An 18,617-nucleotide genomic window follows, 5' to 3' on the forward strand; every position below is an offset into this window, starting at 1 on the left:
GAGTCGTACTCTGTCACCCAGGCTGGAGTTCAATGGAGCGATCCTGGCTCACCGCAAGCTCCGCCTCCCAGGCTCAAGCAATTCTCCTGCCGCAGCCTCCCAAGGTAGCTGGGATTACAGACGTGCATGACCACACCCAGCTAATTTTTGTATTTTCAGTAGAGACGGGGTTTCACCATGTTGGCCAGGCTGGTCTCCAACTCTTGATCTCAAGTGATCCACCCACCTCAGCCTCTCAAATGTTGGGATTACAGGCATGGGCCACTGCACCCAACCCACCAATCTTTATTGAGCCCTCATTATGTGCTTGGCTGGTGGTACAATGGGGGTGGGAGGGAAGAGGGGGAAGATGGGCAAACTATAGCCTGTAAGCCGGCTACCCTTGGTTGTATAAATCAAGTTTTGTTGGAACACAGCCACACCTATTTGTCTGTATATTGTCTATGGCTGCTTGAGCGTTACAACAGCAGAGCTGAATAGTTGCAATAGTGACAGCCTGATCCACAAAACCTGAAACACTCCTCTGCACTACATTGAACTAGGCAGATTCAGTCCCCTGGCTCTCAGAGACCTATAATCAACTGCTAGTAGTGCATGTTAGTGTTTATTCCAACCCTGCCCAATTCTATGCTATGAAAGGGAGGTTTTTTTGTTGTTGTTGTTCTTTTTTTGTTTTTGTTTTTTTTGTCGCTGGGGGCTATGATGACACTCACTGAGAATAGATGAGCTCATAGACAGATGAAGGCACCTTCCTGAAGGAACAGAATGGCTCCAAGTCAGAAGAGATAGACCTCAACCTGATTGCATTTACTCACATATCTAAAGAAAAAAAAATGCCAATTAACAAGGATTGGCCAGTCCTGGAGGCATAGAAAAAACAGACATACTTAGGCAAAGCCACCACTCCTAGGAAAAAGGAGTCTTAGCCTAGGGACAGCCTGATGTGATTAAACATTCCGTTTATCTGATTAATATCTTTCTGGTTAGGATCTAATTCCCCTGCAGGTCTTCTGCAAGGAGTGAATTTGCAGGTCAGGCAGACAGATCAATTTCTCCTTGTATGTGTGCTCTCTTTGCACCACATCCCTGAGCTTATACATCAGGTTCCTGAATTTAGGCACTAGGAGTGCCTGTGAGAGATGGAGCCACTTTCTGTGGCTGGAAAAGTCAGCTGCTTCTGGGACTTAGGGCTAAGTGACACTGACTCCACCATAATGAAAACCTTTGTAATAACCTTGACCCTGTCACCCTGTGTCTCTCTCAGCAATGACTCTGCCTCCTGTTTTATTGAGAAACTAGAACTCCCTCAGCTTCCTGCTGCCAAACTGATGAACTCTCTTCCATGTCCACAGCTGCTTCCGTTCACTGATTCCGCAGCTATTTCTTGCAGCTCACTCACTGCTGGAAGAGATGTCTCCTACCCCAGGCTCAGCTCTTCTCTGGCTTTGAATCCTACCTCCTTCCTTCCTCCTGAGAACCTCTCGCCTATTACCTCCTCTCCTTTGTCTTCCCCTGCTCATTTTCTAAAGTCTCCTTCCTTCCTTCCTTCCTTCCATTAGCATTCAACTATCTCTAGTATCTCCAATCTTGTAAAATATATATCTCCTCTACCTTCAGCTTCCTGGTTCTTCCTCTCTTCCCCCTCTCAGTTCTTGACCCAGCTTCTGTGCCCAGCATCTTCCTTCTCATGTCCATGGCTTCAGTTGTCTCTGAAATCAGGATGAATGCTAATTCCATAGGTCTTGCTGTCATCCTCTTCCCCAAGCTCCATTCCTTTCACATCTAATGAACATTTCCACTTGGATGTCCCAGAAGCACCCCAGTTGCATGAAGTCTTAAACAGAAGCGGTTTTCCTTCCATTACCATTTCTCCTTGTGTTCCCAATACAGTGCCTGCATCAGCCCTCCATGTTCAAGCCAGACACCTGGGTCTTACCTTTAACTCTGCTTCCTGTCCCAGTGCCCACCCCCGCACCACCCCAGACTAACATCCCAGTGGCCAAGTCTTGTTCATTCTCCCTCCTTCAGATCACTTGACCCAGCAGCTTGTCTTCCTTCCCCTGCTTTAGCGCAGGCCACCACTGACTCCCACCGCTTCCTACCTGTTCTCCCTGCTGCTAGACTCGGCCGTTCCCAGCCTGAACACACATCTGACCATGTCTCCCTTCTTTCTTGTGGGGAGAATCGAAGCTCCAGAACATGGCCGAGGACGCCCTCTGGGATTGCCCTATGTCTCATGCCACTCTCTTTTGCATGCTGTGGTCACCCTGATTGCTCTGTTTTCTAGTTACCAGATTTTATTCCATGCTTTCAATTTCTAGACTTTGCATATACTCTTCTCTCTGTTGCACCTACTCCCAACTTCTACTCCCAGCTTGTGTCCCTTAGGTCTCCAGTTAGTGGGCATTTCCTCCAGGAAGCCTTCTCTGATTCTCTCCTGTCATTCCTCCTGGATGCCCTGAAAAGTTTCACCCATCACGCCACACTTATCCCACTGTATGGTTATTGCCATTTTTTTGTCTGATACCCCAAGAAGATTACAAGCTCCTAAGGCACAGGGTTACATTTACTTACCTTTTTTTTTTTTTTTTCTTGAGACCGAGTCTCCCTCTTGTTGTCCAGGCTGGAGTGCAATGACGCAATCTTGGCTCACGCAACCTCCGCCTCCCAGGTCCAAGTGATTCTTCTGCCTCAACCTGCAAATAGCTGGGATTACAGGCGCCCACCATCATGCCTGGCTAATTTTGTATTTTTTTTTTAGTGGAGACGGGGTTTCACCATGTTGGCCAGGCTGCTCTCGAACTCCTGGTCTCAAGTGATCTGCCAGCCTCATCCTCCCAAAGTGCTGGGATTACAGACGTAAGCCACCGCCAGCCCACATTTACTTTGATTTTCACTTAACCCCATGTCCTCTCACAGTACCTGGCATGTAGGAGGTTCTCAGTGTGTCCGAATGCAATGCAATCCCCAAACAAAGTGATCTGCCATTTCCCAGGGAGGACAAACTGAAGAAGTTGGGCCAGTTTGCATTTGTGTAAACTTTAAGGGATCTAGGTAAAATAGTCAGATGTCTGCTTATAACAATATATTATTTAGTTACGCTTGTATATTTTAAATTACCTTATGGAAAACAATATATTATTTTTGAAAAGTTGTTTTTCTACACATATTTTGTGAAGGAAGGCTTATCAAATGAATCTTTGATACAAATGTCTTTGTTTTCCTTCTCTAGAGTTTTTTGAGTCATTTAACACGGTGTTTTAGTGTACTGCCTTCATTTCCATCAGTTAATTGAAATTTTATGAGAATGTATGTGCTGCTATCCCTAAATTTTTTTTATTTTAAGCCATAAGTATATGTCCTACACCATAAGGTGAGTTCTTTTTTTATTTGTGTTGACTTATGATCAGGATATCCACAATGTATCAGGTACATACTGCTTTTGACACCTAACACTTGTAAGATTATTTTCCTGGGAATAACTAAATTTGTGTTAAATTTCTTTACTCCCAGGCCAGGCATGGTGGCTCATGCCTGTAATCCCAGGCTGTGTTTCACTGTGTTGGCCAGGCTTATCTTGAACTCTTGACCTCGTGACCCTCCTGCCTTGGCCTCCCAAAGTGCCAAAGTGCGGGGATTACAGGCGTGAGCCACTGTGCCCAGCAGGAAGCAATTTTTTTTTTTCTCCCCGAGATGGAGTCTCATTCTGTCACCCAGGCTGGAGTGCAATGTCATGGTCTTAGGTCACTGCAACCTCCACCTCCTGGGTTCAAGTGATTCTCCTGCCTCAGCCTCCCGAGTAGCTGGGACTACAGGTGCATGCCACCACACCTGGCTAATTTTTGTATTTTAAGTAGAAAGGGGGTTTCACTCTGTTGGCCAGGCTCGTCTTAAACTCCTGACCTCATGATCCGCCTGCCTTGGCCTCCCAAAGTGCTGGGATTACAGGTGTGACCCATGGCATCCGGCCACAGGAAGCAATTTTAACAGTGCAGTTAGGGCCGTCCAAACCAAGATCGGGGCAAAAGTGCTAGAAGGAGAAGTTAGGCTTGAGGAACTTTCAAAAGTGGATTCAGGCCGGGCACAGTGGCTCACGCTTATAATGCCAGCACTTTGGGAGGCCGAGGCGGGCAGATCACTTGAGGTCAGGAGTTTGAGACCAGCCTGACCAACATGGTGAAACCCTGTCTATACTAAAAATACAAAAATTAGCCAGGTGTGGTGGCACACGCCTATAATCCCAGCTACTTGGGAGGCTGAGGCTGGAGAATTGCTGGAACCTGAGAAGCAGAGGTTGTAGTGAGCCGAGATTGGGCCATTGCACTCCAGCCTGGGCAACAGAGTGAGACTCTGCCTCCAAAAAAAAAAAAAGTGGATTCAGTATTAAAAGGATAGTGACTGGATTGTGGACGCTAAGGGAAGGAGGACTCTTAGATTTCTAATTTAGGCTACCAGGGAGATGGCAAGGCCATTAGGGGGAAAACATAAATACCCAGAAGGAACAATTTCCTTAGCTGGGGGAGTCAGGGTGGGAAGGAGCATGAGATAATGGATAAAGTTTTGGACATATTGAGTTTGATCAGTTCACAGAGACCCTGGAGAGTTTGGAATTAGAGCCCAGAAGCAAAATCTTGAGTGGGGTTTTAAGTCTAAGGAGAGCCTCTAAGGCTGTGGTTCTCAAAGTGTGGCCCTCAGGCCAGCAGCAAAGGCTACACCTGGGAGCTTGTTAGAAATGCAAATTTTGGGCCCCACCCCAGACCTACTGAATCTGAGACTGGGGGGCAAGGCCCAGCAATCTGATTTAGCCCTTCAGGTGAGCTTCATTCAAGCTCAAATTTGAGAACTGGTGTTCTAGAGAAAGCTCTTTAGAAGGAGAAGGGTTTAGGGACCCTGCTGAACAGAAGGAGCATAGGAGGGGCCTTGAAAGGAGATTGAGGAGTGCCGTATTTCATCAGTTCTAAGATGCACATTTTCTCCAAGTAACATCTCTGAATTGGGCTGCCTGTCACAGTTACCATTGACCAGGTGACAGCCGTTCCCTGGTTGTCACTGCACTCAAATGCACCTCAAAAGTTGCAGAGTAGGGGCCAGTGGCCTGAGACAACAGTGAACACTTTCTTAACAAAGCCCTTGATAGTAGAGAGGATGAGTCTGTGAAAAAAACATGAAAACAATGACTGATCAAAAATGATTCAGAAGAGTTAGACTCTGAGATGTTTTAGCAATATTTTAACCAATCTGTTTTTCTTGTGTTTTCTCTTACGTATGTGTAAGAAGGCTATGAGGTCAAATCAAATCTGAAAAAAAGCTCTTTTTTTTTTTTTTTTTTTTTTTTAGACTGGGTCTCGCTCTGTCACCCAGGCTGAAGTGCAGTGGCACAATCTCTGCTCACTGCTGCCTCAACCTCCCTTCAACCTCCCTGGGCTCAAGTGATCCTCCCACCTTGAGCCTCCAAAGTAGCTGGTACCACAGGGGCATGCCACCACGCTCGGCTAATTTTTTTTTTTTTTTGTAGAGATGGGATTTCACCATGTTGTCCAGGCTGGTCTTGCACACCTGGGCTCAAGTGATCCACCGGCCGTGGCCTCCCAAAGTGCCTGGATTACAGGTGTGAGCCTAATCAGTGGATTATTTTTTCTTTCTTGACTGATGCTTAAAATAATGGTGCATCTTACCATTGAAAGCATCTTAGTTCATTACAAACCAGGTGACTAAAAAAACAAAAGAAAGCAAGTACTCCAGAGTTGATGAAATACATATAGAAATAGTCAGAGATTTTGCAAGAGTCCCTGCAGAGAGAAGAGAGATAAAATCTAACAAAATAGTCTGTTTTAAGAGGGTGGCAATGGGTGTCTGCTGCTTCAGGAAGGACCAGGAGGAGAAAGACCAAGAGGAGACAATTGCATTTGGTAGCTGAAAGGTCACTGTTGTGGAATTCTAGGATTCTCTGGGTGGGGGCTCCTGCTTTCGATTCATTTGCATTCATTATCTATTCAACAGACATTAATCGGTTTCCAGGATTGAGATACCATACTTGAGATACAGAAATGAAAAACATAATAATCTCCATTCCCAAAAAGCACGCAGTTCAGAAGGGAGGCCCACAGGTACACCTGTGATTATGAAACACTAAGGTAGCTGCTTTGAGTGTGGGGATGGGGTGGTGGCGAGAAACTTGCGAGCCTGTCTGGGGCAGAAGGGAAGAAAGTGTCACCAAGGAGGCTGTGTGAGAGCTGTGGCTCCAAGGATGTGGAGGAGCTGGCCAGGAGGACCAAATGAGGAGTTTCAGGTAGAGGGAGGCATGGGAGGGCTGGGGGCTCCATGAGATCCATGAACTATTATACTTACTGACAGTTCAGGTCTGCTGGAGCCTACAAACTGGAGGCCTCAGTGAGAGGGGATTAGGGTGGACAAAATTGGAAATGGTCAGATCATAAAGGGCCCGGTAGGCTTTGCCCTGGAGTTTAGATTTTGTTCTCTGCTCTGGGTGGCAAGAGTTGGAGAATTTCTTAAATTTATACTTTAAATTTTTTCTAATTCTTTTCAAAATAAGGTATACAAGTAGTTTAAAGAGTGTAAAAGAAACATAACTTTTAGGCCAGGCACAGTGGCTCACGCCTGTAATCCCAGCAATTTGGGAGGCCAAGGCAGGCGGATCACCAGGAGTTCGAGACCAGCCTGGCCGAAATGGTGAGGAGTTTGAGACCAGCCTGGCCAACATGGTGAAACCCCGTCTCTACTAAAAATACAAAAATTAGCCAGGTGTGGTGGCGGGTGCCTGTAATCCCAGCTACTTGGGAGGCTGAGGCAGGAGAATTGCTTGAATCCGGGAGGCAGAGGCTGCAGTGAGCCAAGACTATGCCACTGTCCTCCAGCCTGGGTGACAGAGCGAGACTTTGTCTCAAAAAATATATATATATATACGTTTTATAATGAAGGATCATAGTCACTGGCCCTACCCATTCTCCTCCCACTCCAATTCAGAGTTAACCATTAAAAAAAAAACTCTCTTCTATCATTTAGTAATATTGTGATTTTATAGCTGTATTTGCTGACAGCAATTTTTACCTTCTTTCTTGACTTGCTGTTATGGAAGATGAGTTAGCTCCAATTACACAACCCATCCCAACACACACACACACGATCATCCCACTGTCCCAATATGGTGATATCACAAAATTTTCTATTTTGCCTGTTGCCATTTCCTTCTTGACATGTCCTTGACTTTTCTCGTGGGTTGTATTCCCTGTTTTCTGGATCCTACCTCTTCCTCTTTTTTGGTTCTTTCCTTCTTTGGGGAAAGCACGTAGTTCATGGGCATCCTTAAAAGGTACAGGAGAGGTAAAATCGGCAATACCTTGTATATGTGGAAATGCCTCTATTCCATCCTCCAACCTTCACATTAGATTCATGTCTTGGCTTGGTACAGAATTCTAGTTGAAAATAATTATTCTCAGCTGGGTGCAGTGGTTCATGCCTGTAATCCCAGCACTTTGGGAAGCTGAGGCGGGTGGATCACCTGAAGTCGGGAGTTCGAGACCAGCCTGACCAACCCGGAGAAATCCTGTCTCTACTAAAAATACAAAAATTAGCTGGGCTTGGTGGTGCACGCCTGTAATCCCAGCTGCTCAGGAGGCTGAGGCAGGAGAATCGCTTGAACCCGTGAGGCAGAGGTTGCAGTGAGCCGAGATCACACCACTGCACTCCAGCCTAGGCAACAAGAGCGAAACTTGCACACACACACACACACAAAAGAAAGAAAGAAAGAAAGAAAGAAAGAAAGAAAGAAAGAAAGAAGGAAGGAAGGAAGGAAGGAAGGAAGGAAGGAAGGAAGGAAGGAAGGAAGGAAGGAAGGAAGGAAGGAAGGAAGGAAAGAAAGAAAGAAAGAAAGGAAAGAAAGAAAGAAAGAAAGAAAGAAAGAAAGAAAGAAAGAAAGAAAGAAAGAAAAGAAAAGAATTGTCCCTCAGAATTTGGACACCATTGCTGCTTTGTCTTCTAGCTCCTGCTGCTGCCGTATCTTGAGTCTTCAATGCCTGACACTTTCTGAGGTTCTGCAGTGTGGCTAGCTTATTTCTTATCTGGATCCCTTGCTTTAGCTACCTAGGTTTCTACTTTCCTCATTCTCTGAGACAGTTCCCACTCCCGTCCTGCCAGTTACTGGACTTTTGGGATGACGCGTATACAGGTGTGCTCCATGTGCCATGATGAGCCAGAGAACCGATAAACTTGTCTGGGAAAGTTGTTAACTGACCTCCAGGGGGCAGGGTGGAGGATAGATTGGAAAGGGAAATGGAGACAGGCTAGTGCAGGACGATGGTCGCAAGGGGTGATGAGTTTGGAACTAGGACTGTTGCAGAAGGGAGGGAGGGAGTAGGTATCAGGAAGTAGGATGAAAAGGATCTTAGGGGTAGATACAGAAAAATCCAGGAGGCCCCTTCATTTCTGACAGGTTGCAGGTGGCTAGTTGTCCCTTTGATGAGACAAGGGATACAGTAAAAGGAACAGGTTGGATGAGGATGGGTTCAAATTGAGAAAGGTGAGGGCCCAGGGGACCTCCAGGTAGACACATCCGCAGGCAGATAGCTATAACGGCATGAGCACTGGCTGCAGATCATTGCCAATTTCGTGATAGTGGAAGCCAGTGGCATGAATGAGATCATCCAGCTCATGGGTGATGGGGAGGATCAGGAGAGCAGAGGGCCCTGGGCAACACAGAGATGAAAGAGATGGTCCCTGTCTCCAGAGGTGCGTAAATAAGGGAGTGGAACTGAGTGACCATCACCCCAGCCCTTTCACATCAGCTGCATAGAGTGGTACCATTTGAGCTCTGTCATTAGCCAGCAGCCTCTGAGCCCACAGGTCCCCGAGAGCTATTTGTCTGAGCTTAGCAACCCCCTTCCTGAGCCTGTGGCAGGGCTGCCCTGCTCCCTGCAGCTGTTCATGAACAGCTGATGGGGATGCCCCTGGGATTTCCTTCTCTCCGGGAAGCACAGGATCAAAGAGAGCTGATAGCGGCGGTTACCCCTCTGCCTTAAGGTCACGGAGAAGTCCAGGTCAGGTTCTACCAGTGCCTGCCTCCCTCCCACAGGCACCGGCAGCATCCACTCTGAGGTCTAGGGACTGGAGGCAGACCTTAATGTTCTCAAATATCACAGTTGGTGGCTAGCCTCGGATCTGACACCTAGAAAAGACTTACTCTGGAATCCTTTGGTTGTATCTACCCTGTAAGACAATCTTGTCCAACCTGTGGCCCGGGATGACTTTGAATGCGGCCCAACACAAATTCATAAACTTTCTTGTAACAGGATGAGTTGTTTTTTTTTTTTCTCATCAGTTATCGTTAGTATATTGTATGCATGGCCCAAGACAATTCTTCTTCAATGTGGCCCAGGGAAGCCAAAAGATTGGACACTCCTACTGTAAGATCTGCCTGAATATAAAAATAAGCAGAGCAGCCATGGTGGCCTGTTTGCCAGTGCCTGCGCTTCACTAAGACCTTCGTATGCTTTCTGTCACTGAATCCGGGGAACTTTTATTTTTTATGTATTTATTTTTGAGACGGAATCTTGCTCTGTCACCCAGGCTGGAGTGCAGTGGCATGATCTCTGCAACCTCTGCCTCCTGGGTTTAAGCGAGTCTCCTGCCTCAGCCTCCCGAATGGCTAGGATTACAGGTGCCCACCACCACGCCTGGCTAATTTTTTATATTTTTGGTAGAGACGGGGTTTCACCATGTTGGCCAGACTGGTGTCAAACTCCTGACCTCAAGTGATCCTCCTGCCTCGGCCACCCAAAGTGATGGGATTAGAAGTGTGAGCCACTGCGCCTGGCCTGAATCTGGGGAACTTCTAGATAAGAACTTTATGAGATGGGGGCTGTACCCATCTTACAGATTAGGAAACTGAGGCTCAGAGAAGTTAGGTGATGTGCCCAAAGTGGAGTCTGCACCTGTCTATACTGACTACACTCCCAGGTTAGAACCTGGAATTTATGCTAACCATTGGCTATGTCCCTGTCCTGAGAGAACTCATCCCCAAAACTGCCACACCTCAGCTGCACGTGTGTGTGCTGCCAATGTCCTATCCCTGTTCCTACACGCCCCTAGGCCCGCCTCAAGAGACCATAGAAATTCTGATGAATTAATCTCATCACTTTATCAAGGAGGCACTTAAAAAAATTACAAAGCAAGGCCGCCAGCCTGGCTTTGCTGGCAGCTAGCCGCTGGGGCCATAAAATAAATTGAAAGGAACCAAAATAAATAAATAATTAGGTCTCTCTCTCTGACACACACACACACACACACAGGCCAACCCCTAAAGGCTGAAGAGCCTGGGTTGGGGACTTGCTGTTAGCACTTGGTCTTCTTGTCCTGGGAGAGCACCAGTGCCAGCTCTGCACACACACTTCCTGACCCCTTGCTCTGAGCAGCAGCCTGTGGCCTATCCTTCTTCAAAAGGTGACAGGTTGGCTGAGCAGCTGAGAGCAAAGCATGGGAAAAGTGAAGAGTGTGCAAAGGGTGTCCCAGGCAGCTGGAGATGTGAAGCCCATGGAGAGCCCTGTGAGCTCCCTGCACAGTGGCTCAGAGCAGGCTGGAGCTGACAGGCTGGGTCCCAGTCCTTGCCGTCCCATACCCCGGATTCTGTTCACCTTCTCCTTTTTTCTTCTCCTTTTTTTTTTTTTTTTTTTTTTTTTTTGAGACAGAGTCTCGCTCTGTCACCCAGGCTGGAGTGCAGTGGCGCGATCTCAGCTCACTGCAACCTCTGGCTCCTGGGTTCAAGCAATCTTTCTGCCTCAGCCTTCAGAGTAGCTGGGACTACAGGTGTGCACCACCACAGCTGGCTAAGTTTTGTATTTTTAGTAGAGACGGGGTTTCACCATGTTGGCCAGGCTGGTCTTGAACTCTTGACCTCAGATGATCTGATTGCCTGGGCCTCCCAAATTGCTGGGATTACAGGCGTAAGCCACCACACCCGGCCCCTCTATCTTACAGATGAGAAAAATCTGTTTACCTCCGGGGTTGCTGGGAACATGAAATCGTCAGGATCTGTAAAGCAGAGCTGTGGCTGCTCCCTGACAAGCACTTGCCAGTGTGAGCTCCTCGTGTGTGCGCATTGAGTGGCTAGGTGTCCCAGGCAGTGGGACTAGAGAGGAGCTGGAGTAGGTGGAGGAGGCAGACAGATACAACACAGGGGACATTAATGGGTTATCAGCACGGAGAAGGAGCGCCTCCCCATGTGGGACCTGGAGAAACAGAGGGTGGAGGGGTAATAGAGAGTCTGTTCTAAGCTGCAAAGCAAAGGCCTGGCAGCCTAGGACATCATGGAGTTCCAGAAAGTGATAGGCAGAGCGAATGGAGGAAATCAGCACATTGAGGCTGCAGAGAGAAGGTGGGCCTGGGTGGGGACGGGCCAAATCCTCCAGTGCCTTCCAAGCCAGGATAAAGGCTTGAATGAATTCGCTTTCATATGTGTTTTCCTCCTTTCTGTTTGTCTTTCGAATTTTACCGGGCTTATATGAATATTGAAATTATTCCCCAAGAAACCACCCAAGCCAGAATGCTCAAAGAAATAGGGCTAGACAAAAGCAGGGAGGGGTACACAGAATCTTCATCCCTTCCCCTTCCCATCACCTCCCATCCTCCAGCACAGAGCATGACCTCCAGCTCCCTCCCTGCAAGAAATGGGATGGGGAGAAAGGTGGTGCCTGCCGGACTTGAGAGAAGGACAGAGAGGGAGAGGGGGAAAGAGGGAGGGAGGATAGCTAGCCTTCACCTGTAGATCTCTGAGGTGCTCTGGAAATAGTTTTCCTCACCAGTAAAAAGGGATGAGAATACTCACTGAGCCTTTGTGAGTACTCAATACAGTTAGGCACATTGAGTAATTTTGCTACCTCAAAGCACTTTGTTCATGATAGAATATGGTTCATGCTTGTTTCCAGAAAATCCGATAGAAAAGGTTTCCGTCCACATCCCACGTGGGGAGGTGGTGACACAGGGAAGCCCAAGGCCACCCTTCTCCCCTACCACCCACCAGGCAACCTCAGCCGCTGCGTCAGCACCAGGCGCCTGTCCTCAGCGGGCAGCACTTCCAATTTCCCCATCCTCCTTGTGAGATACAGGGTGGGACAGGAGCTCTGTGTGGCCTTGGGTAACACACTTCAGCTCCCAGAGCCTCAGTTTCTTGGTCTGTGAAATGGGACACTGATGTGCCTTCAGAGGCTGTTGTGAGGACTGAGGGAGCTGTGCAGATTATGCACATAGTAAGTGCACAATAAATCTTAGCTGCTATTCCTCTGAAGTGGGTAGGGTTTGGTGTGGAGGATTCAGATAGGCAAGCCTCCAGCTCCTCCCTGCTCCCTCAGGAGGTGGGGCTGGAACGAGAGATGTGTTCTAGTTGAGAGATTCTGTTCTGGAAAACCCTGGCTCAGGCTGACCTCAGTGACTTTGGGACAGGAGTTGAAGAGACACAATAACAAAACAGCACTGTGATGTGCTGTTCTTCGTTTATACCTTCCAGTTACCTTTTTTTTTTTTTTTTTTGAGACAGAGTTTTGCTCTTGTCACCCAGGCTGGAGTGCAATGGCGTGATCTTGGCTCACTGCAACCTCCGCCTCATGGGTTCAAGCGATTCTCCTGCCTCAACCTTCCGAGTAGCTGGGATTACAGGTGCCCACCCCTACGCCCAGCTAATTGTTTTTTTGTATTTTTAGTAGAGACAGGGTTTCACCATGTTGGCGAGGCTGGTCTCGAACTCCAGACCTCAGGTGATCCACCTACCTCAGCCTCCCAAAGTCCTGAATTACAGGCATGAGCCACTGCGTCCGGCCACTCCGGTTGCATTTCTTTACCTCCCCGAACTGCCGTCCCCCCATTGCCTTTCTCTCCATTACCAGGCACATTGTAGGTGCTCAACGCATATTTGTTAATAAGAGTCAGCAGGTCAGCGTGCCCAGGGCAGATGACTGTATTAGAAAGGCAGCCACAGCCTCTCCTGACTGGACTGTCAGCCCTCCCAGGAAGAGCACTGGAAGGTCAGTTCAACCTAAATAAGACCTCTGTGTTCACACTGCATAGAAACACTTGGAAAACTCATCTGTAAAATGGGAATAGTATTAGTACTTATTTTCTCTTTCATGGAATTGCTATTGGGAATGACCCCGTAGATCAGTCATTCACTGCATTCTACCTGCCTGTCTCTATATGGCAGGGGCTCTGCTAAGTGCTGCTGGACACTGGGGAGCAGCCCAAGGTCTTGGCTTCGTGGGGCCTACAGCTTAAAGGGGCATGGGTTGGGTTTATGGTAGCCATTCTTTGTTTTGTTTTGTTTGAGACAGAGTCTCGGTCTGTCACCCAGACTGGAGTGCAGTGGCATGATCTCGGCTCACTGCAACCTCCACCTCCCGGGTTCAAGCAATTCTCCTATCTCAGCCTCCCAAGTAGCTGGGATTACAGGCACACACCACCACACCTGGCTAATTTTTTTGTATTTTTAGTAGAGATGGCGTTTCACCATATTGGTCAGGCTGGTCTCGAACTCCTGACCTCAGATGATCCACCAACCTCGGCTTCCCAAAATGCTGGGATTACAGGCATGAGCCACCGTACCCGGCCTGGTAGCCATTCTTATAACCCATGAAAGGAGTGGCCTGAAAAATTTATCACAGATTCCCTCTGCTGAATGAACTGTGCTTATAAAATGACCCCCTCGCATTGAATAGTGTTTAAAGCAGTTGTCCATATGTGGTCTTGTTTAATCCTTCATTTAGTAGATTATCTCACTGTTTTGAAGATGAAGTAATTGCAACTTGGTCAGAGGAAAGTATATCCTCAAGGTTAGCAAAGCCAGGTGGCCTGGGCCCCTCCAGTGGGATGCAGAAGCCGGGCCTTGATCCTGGTGGACGCAGAGTTTCCAAGAGGCTTTTCCCGCACGTCGGGGTCCCAGGCTGGAGGCGCCGGTGGTGGTGGTGGTGGTGGTGGTGGTGGTGGTCTGCGCTGATGTTCTGGTCAGCATAGGGGGCATTCTCCTCCTGGAGTAAAAGGCCGGCTCAGTGAGTTTTGATGTCCCTGCCCAGGAGTGGCTTCAACACTGTGGGTGGCCATCCTCTGGAGAGTGTTTCCCCAAGTGGCTGCCTGGTCCACCCAGACCTGCAACCTGGAGTCTCCATATGGAAGAGAGTTCAAAACGTTCCGACAAGCACCTCAGAGCACCTGCTTTGAGAACGCTGCCCTGTGGGAGCCTCGGGGTGGGAGGAGTGGCACCCCTGGCGAATTAAAATCCCTGTCCATCCAGCCCTGTGCTGGCAGGTGGGGGCCCTGGGCAGCCAGCACCCGGCAACCCTCTCTGTGTCTGGTTGCAGGGAACATTGAGTACAGCTGCCCGGCCACCAACGAGTGCGAGATCACCAAACGGAGGCGCAAGTCCTGCCAGGCCTGCCGCTTCATGAAATGCCTCAAAGTGGGGATGCTGAAGGAAGGTAAGAGGCCCCACCGAGTTGGGGTTCGCCGTGAGGCTCTGCTTGCTGGAGAGTTTTCGTCCCCTGTGAGACACCCACAAGCCGTGGACCTGTGTCCCAGGGTGAGACCCAGTCTGGGCGCCCATCTCCTCCCACACCCTGCCAGCCCGCCACGGCACCTGCATGGCTCTCCTCCTTTAGGGAGGTGGGAACTGGAATTTCTCCATTAAGGATCCTTCCGAACCCCTGACCCCACTTGGGCACCAGTTGGCCTGGCACTCTGGGAAGGCCCTCCTTTAGGGGCAAACCCCATCTCCACCCTAGGAGGGGTAGGCTTAAGAGGCTGTTATATCCCCCAGCACCCTCAAGGGCTTGGGGGTGAAAAGGACAGACACATTAAGTCCAGGAATGATAAATAATGTTCCCTTCACCTGTGAAGAATGGCATTTGTTTTCTGGTGGGTGGACAGGACAATGCTCTTGCCTTGGGAATGCTGCTCCCTTCCTTGTTCCCTCTCTTCCCATCCTCTCCCTTCCCTCTCCTTTCTCTCCCTGCGTCCTCTGTCTCTAGAGCTGTGCTGTCTAATACGGCAACCACAAGCCACCCGTGGCTCCCGAGCACTGGTCCAAACAGAGGTGTGCTGAGTGCACAACACATGCCTGCTTTAGAGGACTTAATAGGACCATAAAAAGCAGTGTAAAGTCTGGTGGTGATCATTTTAAAAACGTGATTGCATGCAGAAAGGCTAATCTTCTGGACATGTTAAATAAAACATGTTGTGAAATTAGCATCACATGCTTCTTTTTATCTATTCTTTTTTTTTTTTTTTTGGAGACAGAGTCTTGCTCTGTCGCCCAGGATGGAGTGCAGTGGTGCAATCTCAGCTCACGGCAAGCTCTGCCTCCTGGGTTCATGCCATTCTCATGCCTCAGCCTCCCGAGTAGCTGGGACTACAGGTGCCCGCCACCTCGCCTGGCTAATTTTTTTGTATTTTTAGTAGAGATGGGGTTTCATGGTGTTAGCCAGGATGGTCTCGATCTCCTGACCTCATGATCCGCCTGCCTCGGCCTCCCAAAGTGCTGGGATTATAGGCGTGAGCCACCGCGCCTGGCCTCTTTTTATCTATTCTTTAATGTGGCTACTAGAAAATTTGAAATGACACGTAGCTCTTATTGGGACAACTGCTCCAGATCTCCTCTTCCTCACTTTCTCTACTGATTTGCTCCATTTTTATATTAAGATATTATCGATAGAGGCAAGGTCTTGCCATGTTGCTCAGGTTGGTCTCGAACTCCTGGACTCAGGCAGTCCTCCCACCTCAGCTTCCTAAAGTGCTGAGATTACAGGCGTGAGCCACCGTGCCTGGCCGATGTTTTCAGTTTGAGGAACCTCGTTCAGTACCATTTTGGGGATGGGTCATGAGTATATGTGTTTCCCTGCTTCTCCAGCTTCCAAGGGAAGCCAGTGAAAATTCTTAGAGATCAACTTTTAAGCTCCGGTCCTGGAATCCTTCTAGAAGTGGGAGGAAACAGCAAAAGAGGTGTGTGGGGGTGATCAGAAGGGGCTACAGAGAGAACGAAGGGACAGGTCTGGAATGCAGACCCTTCCTGGAGGGGGAAGGCTGGGAGTGGGCTTCTGGAAGCCCAGCCCAGCCTTGGGAGCCCCAGGACACTCCTGCTACCCCCTCTCCCAGGGCCCTCTGAAGATAAGGGCCCAGACCTAAGATGCTTTGTCAGTACAACTTGGACCGTCACGTGCTATAGAAATTGGACCTTCCACTTCCGTTTACCATTTCCAGGTCCCCCGCTTCACCTCAGCTCAGCCCAGCACCTATATCCATAAAACAGAATCTCTTGAAGCAGGCCCTCGGCAGCCTTTGTGTCGACATGGCACACTGGCTTTTAAAATGCTCCTCATTCAGGGCTTCATTTAACCCCTTTGTGATGGAGTGGACCACTCAGCTCTTAGACAGGCCAGCTGCTTCATTAGGGGCTCAACCTAAATAACGGTCTCCTTTCCAGATTAAAAATGGACTACATCGAGCCCGTGGAAAGGCTGTCTGTTGGTTCATTTTTGACTCTATGTAATTTTGGTCTTGCTCCTGGATAGGATGACCCAAACTAGTGGCTGAACTGGGTCCCCTGACTCCTATGCCAGGCCATTTCTGCTCCTTCAGAGCCTCCTGGTGTTCACAGATGGGAAGATTGAGGCAAAAGGCCCATAGAAGCATGCCTGAGTGCTGGCCTCTTGACTTTCTGTCCGTGTGGTGCTGGGAATCTGAGGGTTTCTAGGCTTTAGAGACTCATTCATTCCTCTTAAGCCCAAGAGACAGAGCTACACGACCTGTTGTTCTCACATCCAGAGATGAAGCTGGATGTGAGAATAGCAGGTCAAGCAGGGGGCCAGGGGCCACTTGGTTGCCGCGTGCAGCCTCCCTGCCTACTTGACAGCATTCGAGGCACTTAGAGCAGCCAGAAGCCTCATTGTTTTCAATATAGCCCTGAATTTTACAGGTGACAAAATGGAGCCCTGCACGGGCTGGGGTGAGATGACTCCCACCCTCAGTCACACATTCATTTGAGGGGAGCTGGGCCCAGAGGCTGCAACTTTCCTTGCCCTGTTCAGTGTCTGCTCCCCACGGCATAGCACAGGGATGGGGGAGGGTGAGAGGGGACCTCCCATTCAATTCCTGGACCATCTTGTAACACTGAACAGAGTCTCTTTAGGGGCTATGCAGTGCTGGGAAGAGAGAAGGGCACTTTCTAGTGGCTTCCCAGAAAGCAGGAGATGGTGAAGGGGTGCACTGATGGCAGGGAGGGAGGTGGTGAGGCCCACAACTGACTGGTGGCCGCTCAGACATCCAGACTGGCACTTGTCAGAGAAACGAGGTGGACACTGTGTGTCCCAGGATGATGGTATTGGGGGTGCTGGGAGGACAGGGGCATGAGACCCCTGCTGCCTCAAGTGGGGAGGATGTTCAGGGGAAGCCTCAGTGTTGACACCCCTGCCCTGCTGCAAATATAGCCCTTTGGTTGATGGCCTTTACCCAGGGTGGCAGCTGGGGCCTCCCAGGCAGACATGTTCAGCCTGAAAAGGCCTTTTAAGGAGCTCTGCCTGAAGGAGGAGGGGACAGCCACTAGAACGCTCCCTCCCCCACTCCCCACCAGTGCTGGCAGGTCCAGATCCAAGAGCGGGGAGATGACACAAAGGCTCCTGAGTATGGACAAAGCAGGGAGCCACGTTTAGTTTCTGTCCGCTGCAGGGCCTTGGAGAGATCCTGGGATCTGAAGCTCCGCAGGGACCGACCCCCTTAGGAGGAGCATCCTCTTTCAACAGCCTGGGCCCCTGCCAGGTGTGGGCTCTTGGCAGCTGCCTGGCTTGGCTTTGTTTGGGTGTCCCTCCTGGCTCTGTAGGCAAGGCCCAGGCCCCCCGAGACCAGCGTGGGCTCATCGCCCACCTCAGACTCTGATGGGACTCTAAAAGGCAAACTTCACCTTCCCCAGGGCTGCTCTCCGCTTTAGGGTCCCACAGTGGGCCTCTGTTGCTGGGGGGGCTTTGGGGGTCCAGGGGCTTGGGGAGGACTGCAGACAGAGAGATGTGGGTGCCTCCGCCCTCTCTGCTCCCCTCGCCTGCACGTCTGAACACCACCCTCCCGCCCTCATCTAGCCACATTCTCCTTGTGTTTTATGATTTTTCCTTTCTTAGGTAAAATAATCAGAGATCGTTTCCCAGTTTGGGGGCCCAGCAACAGCCACAGAAGAAATCAGACTTGGGGCTTCCTCTGGCTCTCCCTCTCTCTTAAGACTGTGGCCAGCTCAGGGATCTAAGCTTTTCAGATTCCTCATATGGCTGGGGACAGATCCTATGGCCACCTTCCTGTGACTTTCTCCCTGGAACATCCAGAGCAGACCATGGAAAACAGGAGATGTCCAAAAGCAAATCTAGTACATAAAAATCTGTATTTTCAGAGAAAAGGTAATTTTTCTCTTTTAAAAACTGAACACAAAATCTGGGTTAGGAGTTGGTGGCCTGTGTTCTGCCCCTGGTTATTAGGTATTTTTGCCCGTGTAATTTTTTTTTTTCTTTTGAGAAAGACAAAAAAAAGCCTCGCTCTGTTGCCAGGCTGGAGTGCAGTGGCATAATTTAGGCTCACCACACCCTCCATCT

At 49.3% G+C, this 18,617-nt stretch overlaps 1 protein-coding gene across 3 annotated transcripts in view; it reads left to right on the forward strand.

Annotated features, from left to right (window-relative positions):
• Positions 1 to 18,617, forward strand: part of ESRRB (estrogen related receptor beta) — a 186,757-nt gene that overhangs the window by 132,669 nt on the left and 35,471 nt on the right. For all 3 annotated transcript variants that reach the window (XM_054530862.2, XM_054530861.2, XM_054530863.2), the window contains exon 3: positions 14,355 to 14,471. In XM_054530862.2, the coding sequence (XP_054386837.2) occupies positions 14,355 to 14,471 (117 nt within the window). The remainder of the gene's footprint in view (positions 1 to 14,354; positions 14,472 to 18,617) is intronic.

The sequence above is a fragment of the Pongo abelii genome, chromosome 15, assembly GCF_028885655.2.
Source record: "Pongo abelii isolate AG06213 chromosome 15, NHGRI_mPonAbe1-v2.0_pri, whole genome shotgun sequence".
NCBI classification, from domain to species: Eukaryota; Metazoa; Chordata; class Mammalia; order Primates; family Hominidae; genus Pongo; species Pongo abelii.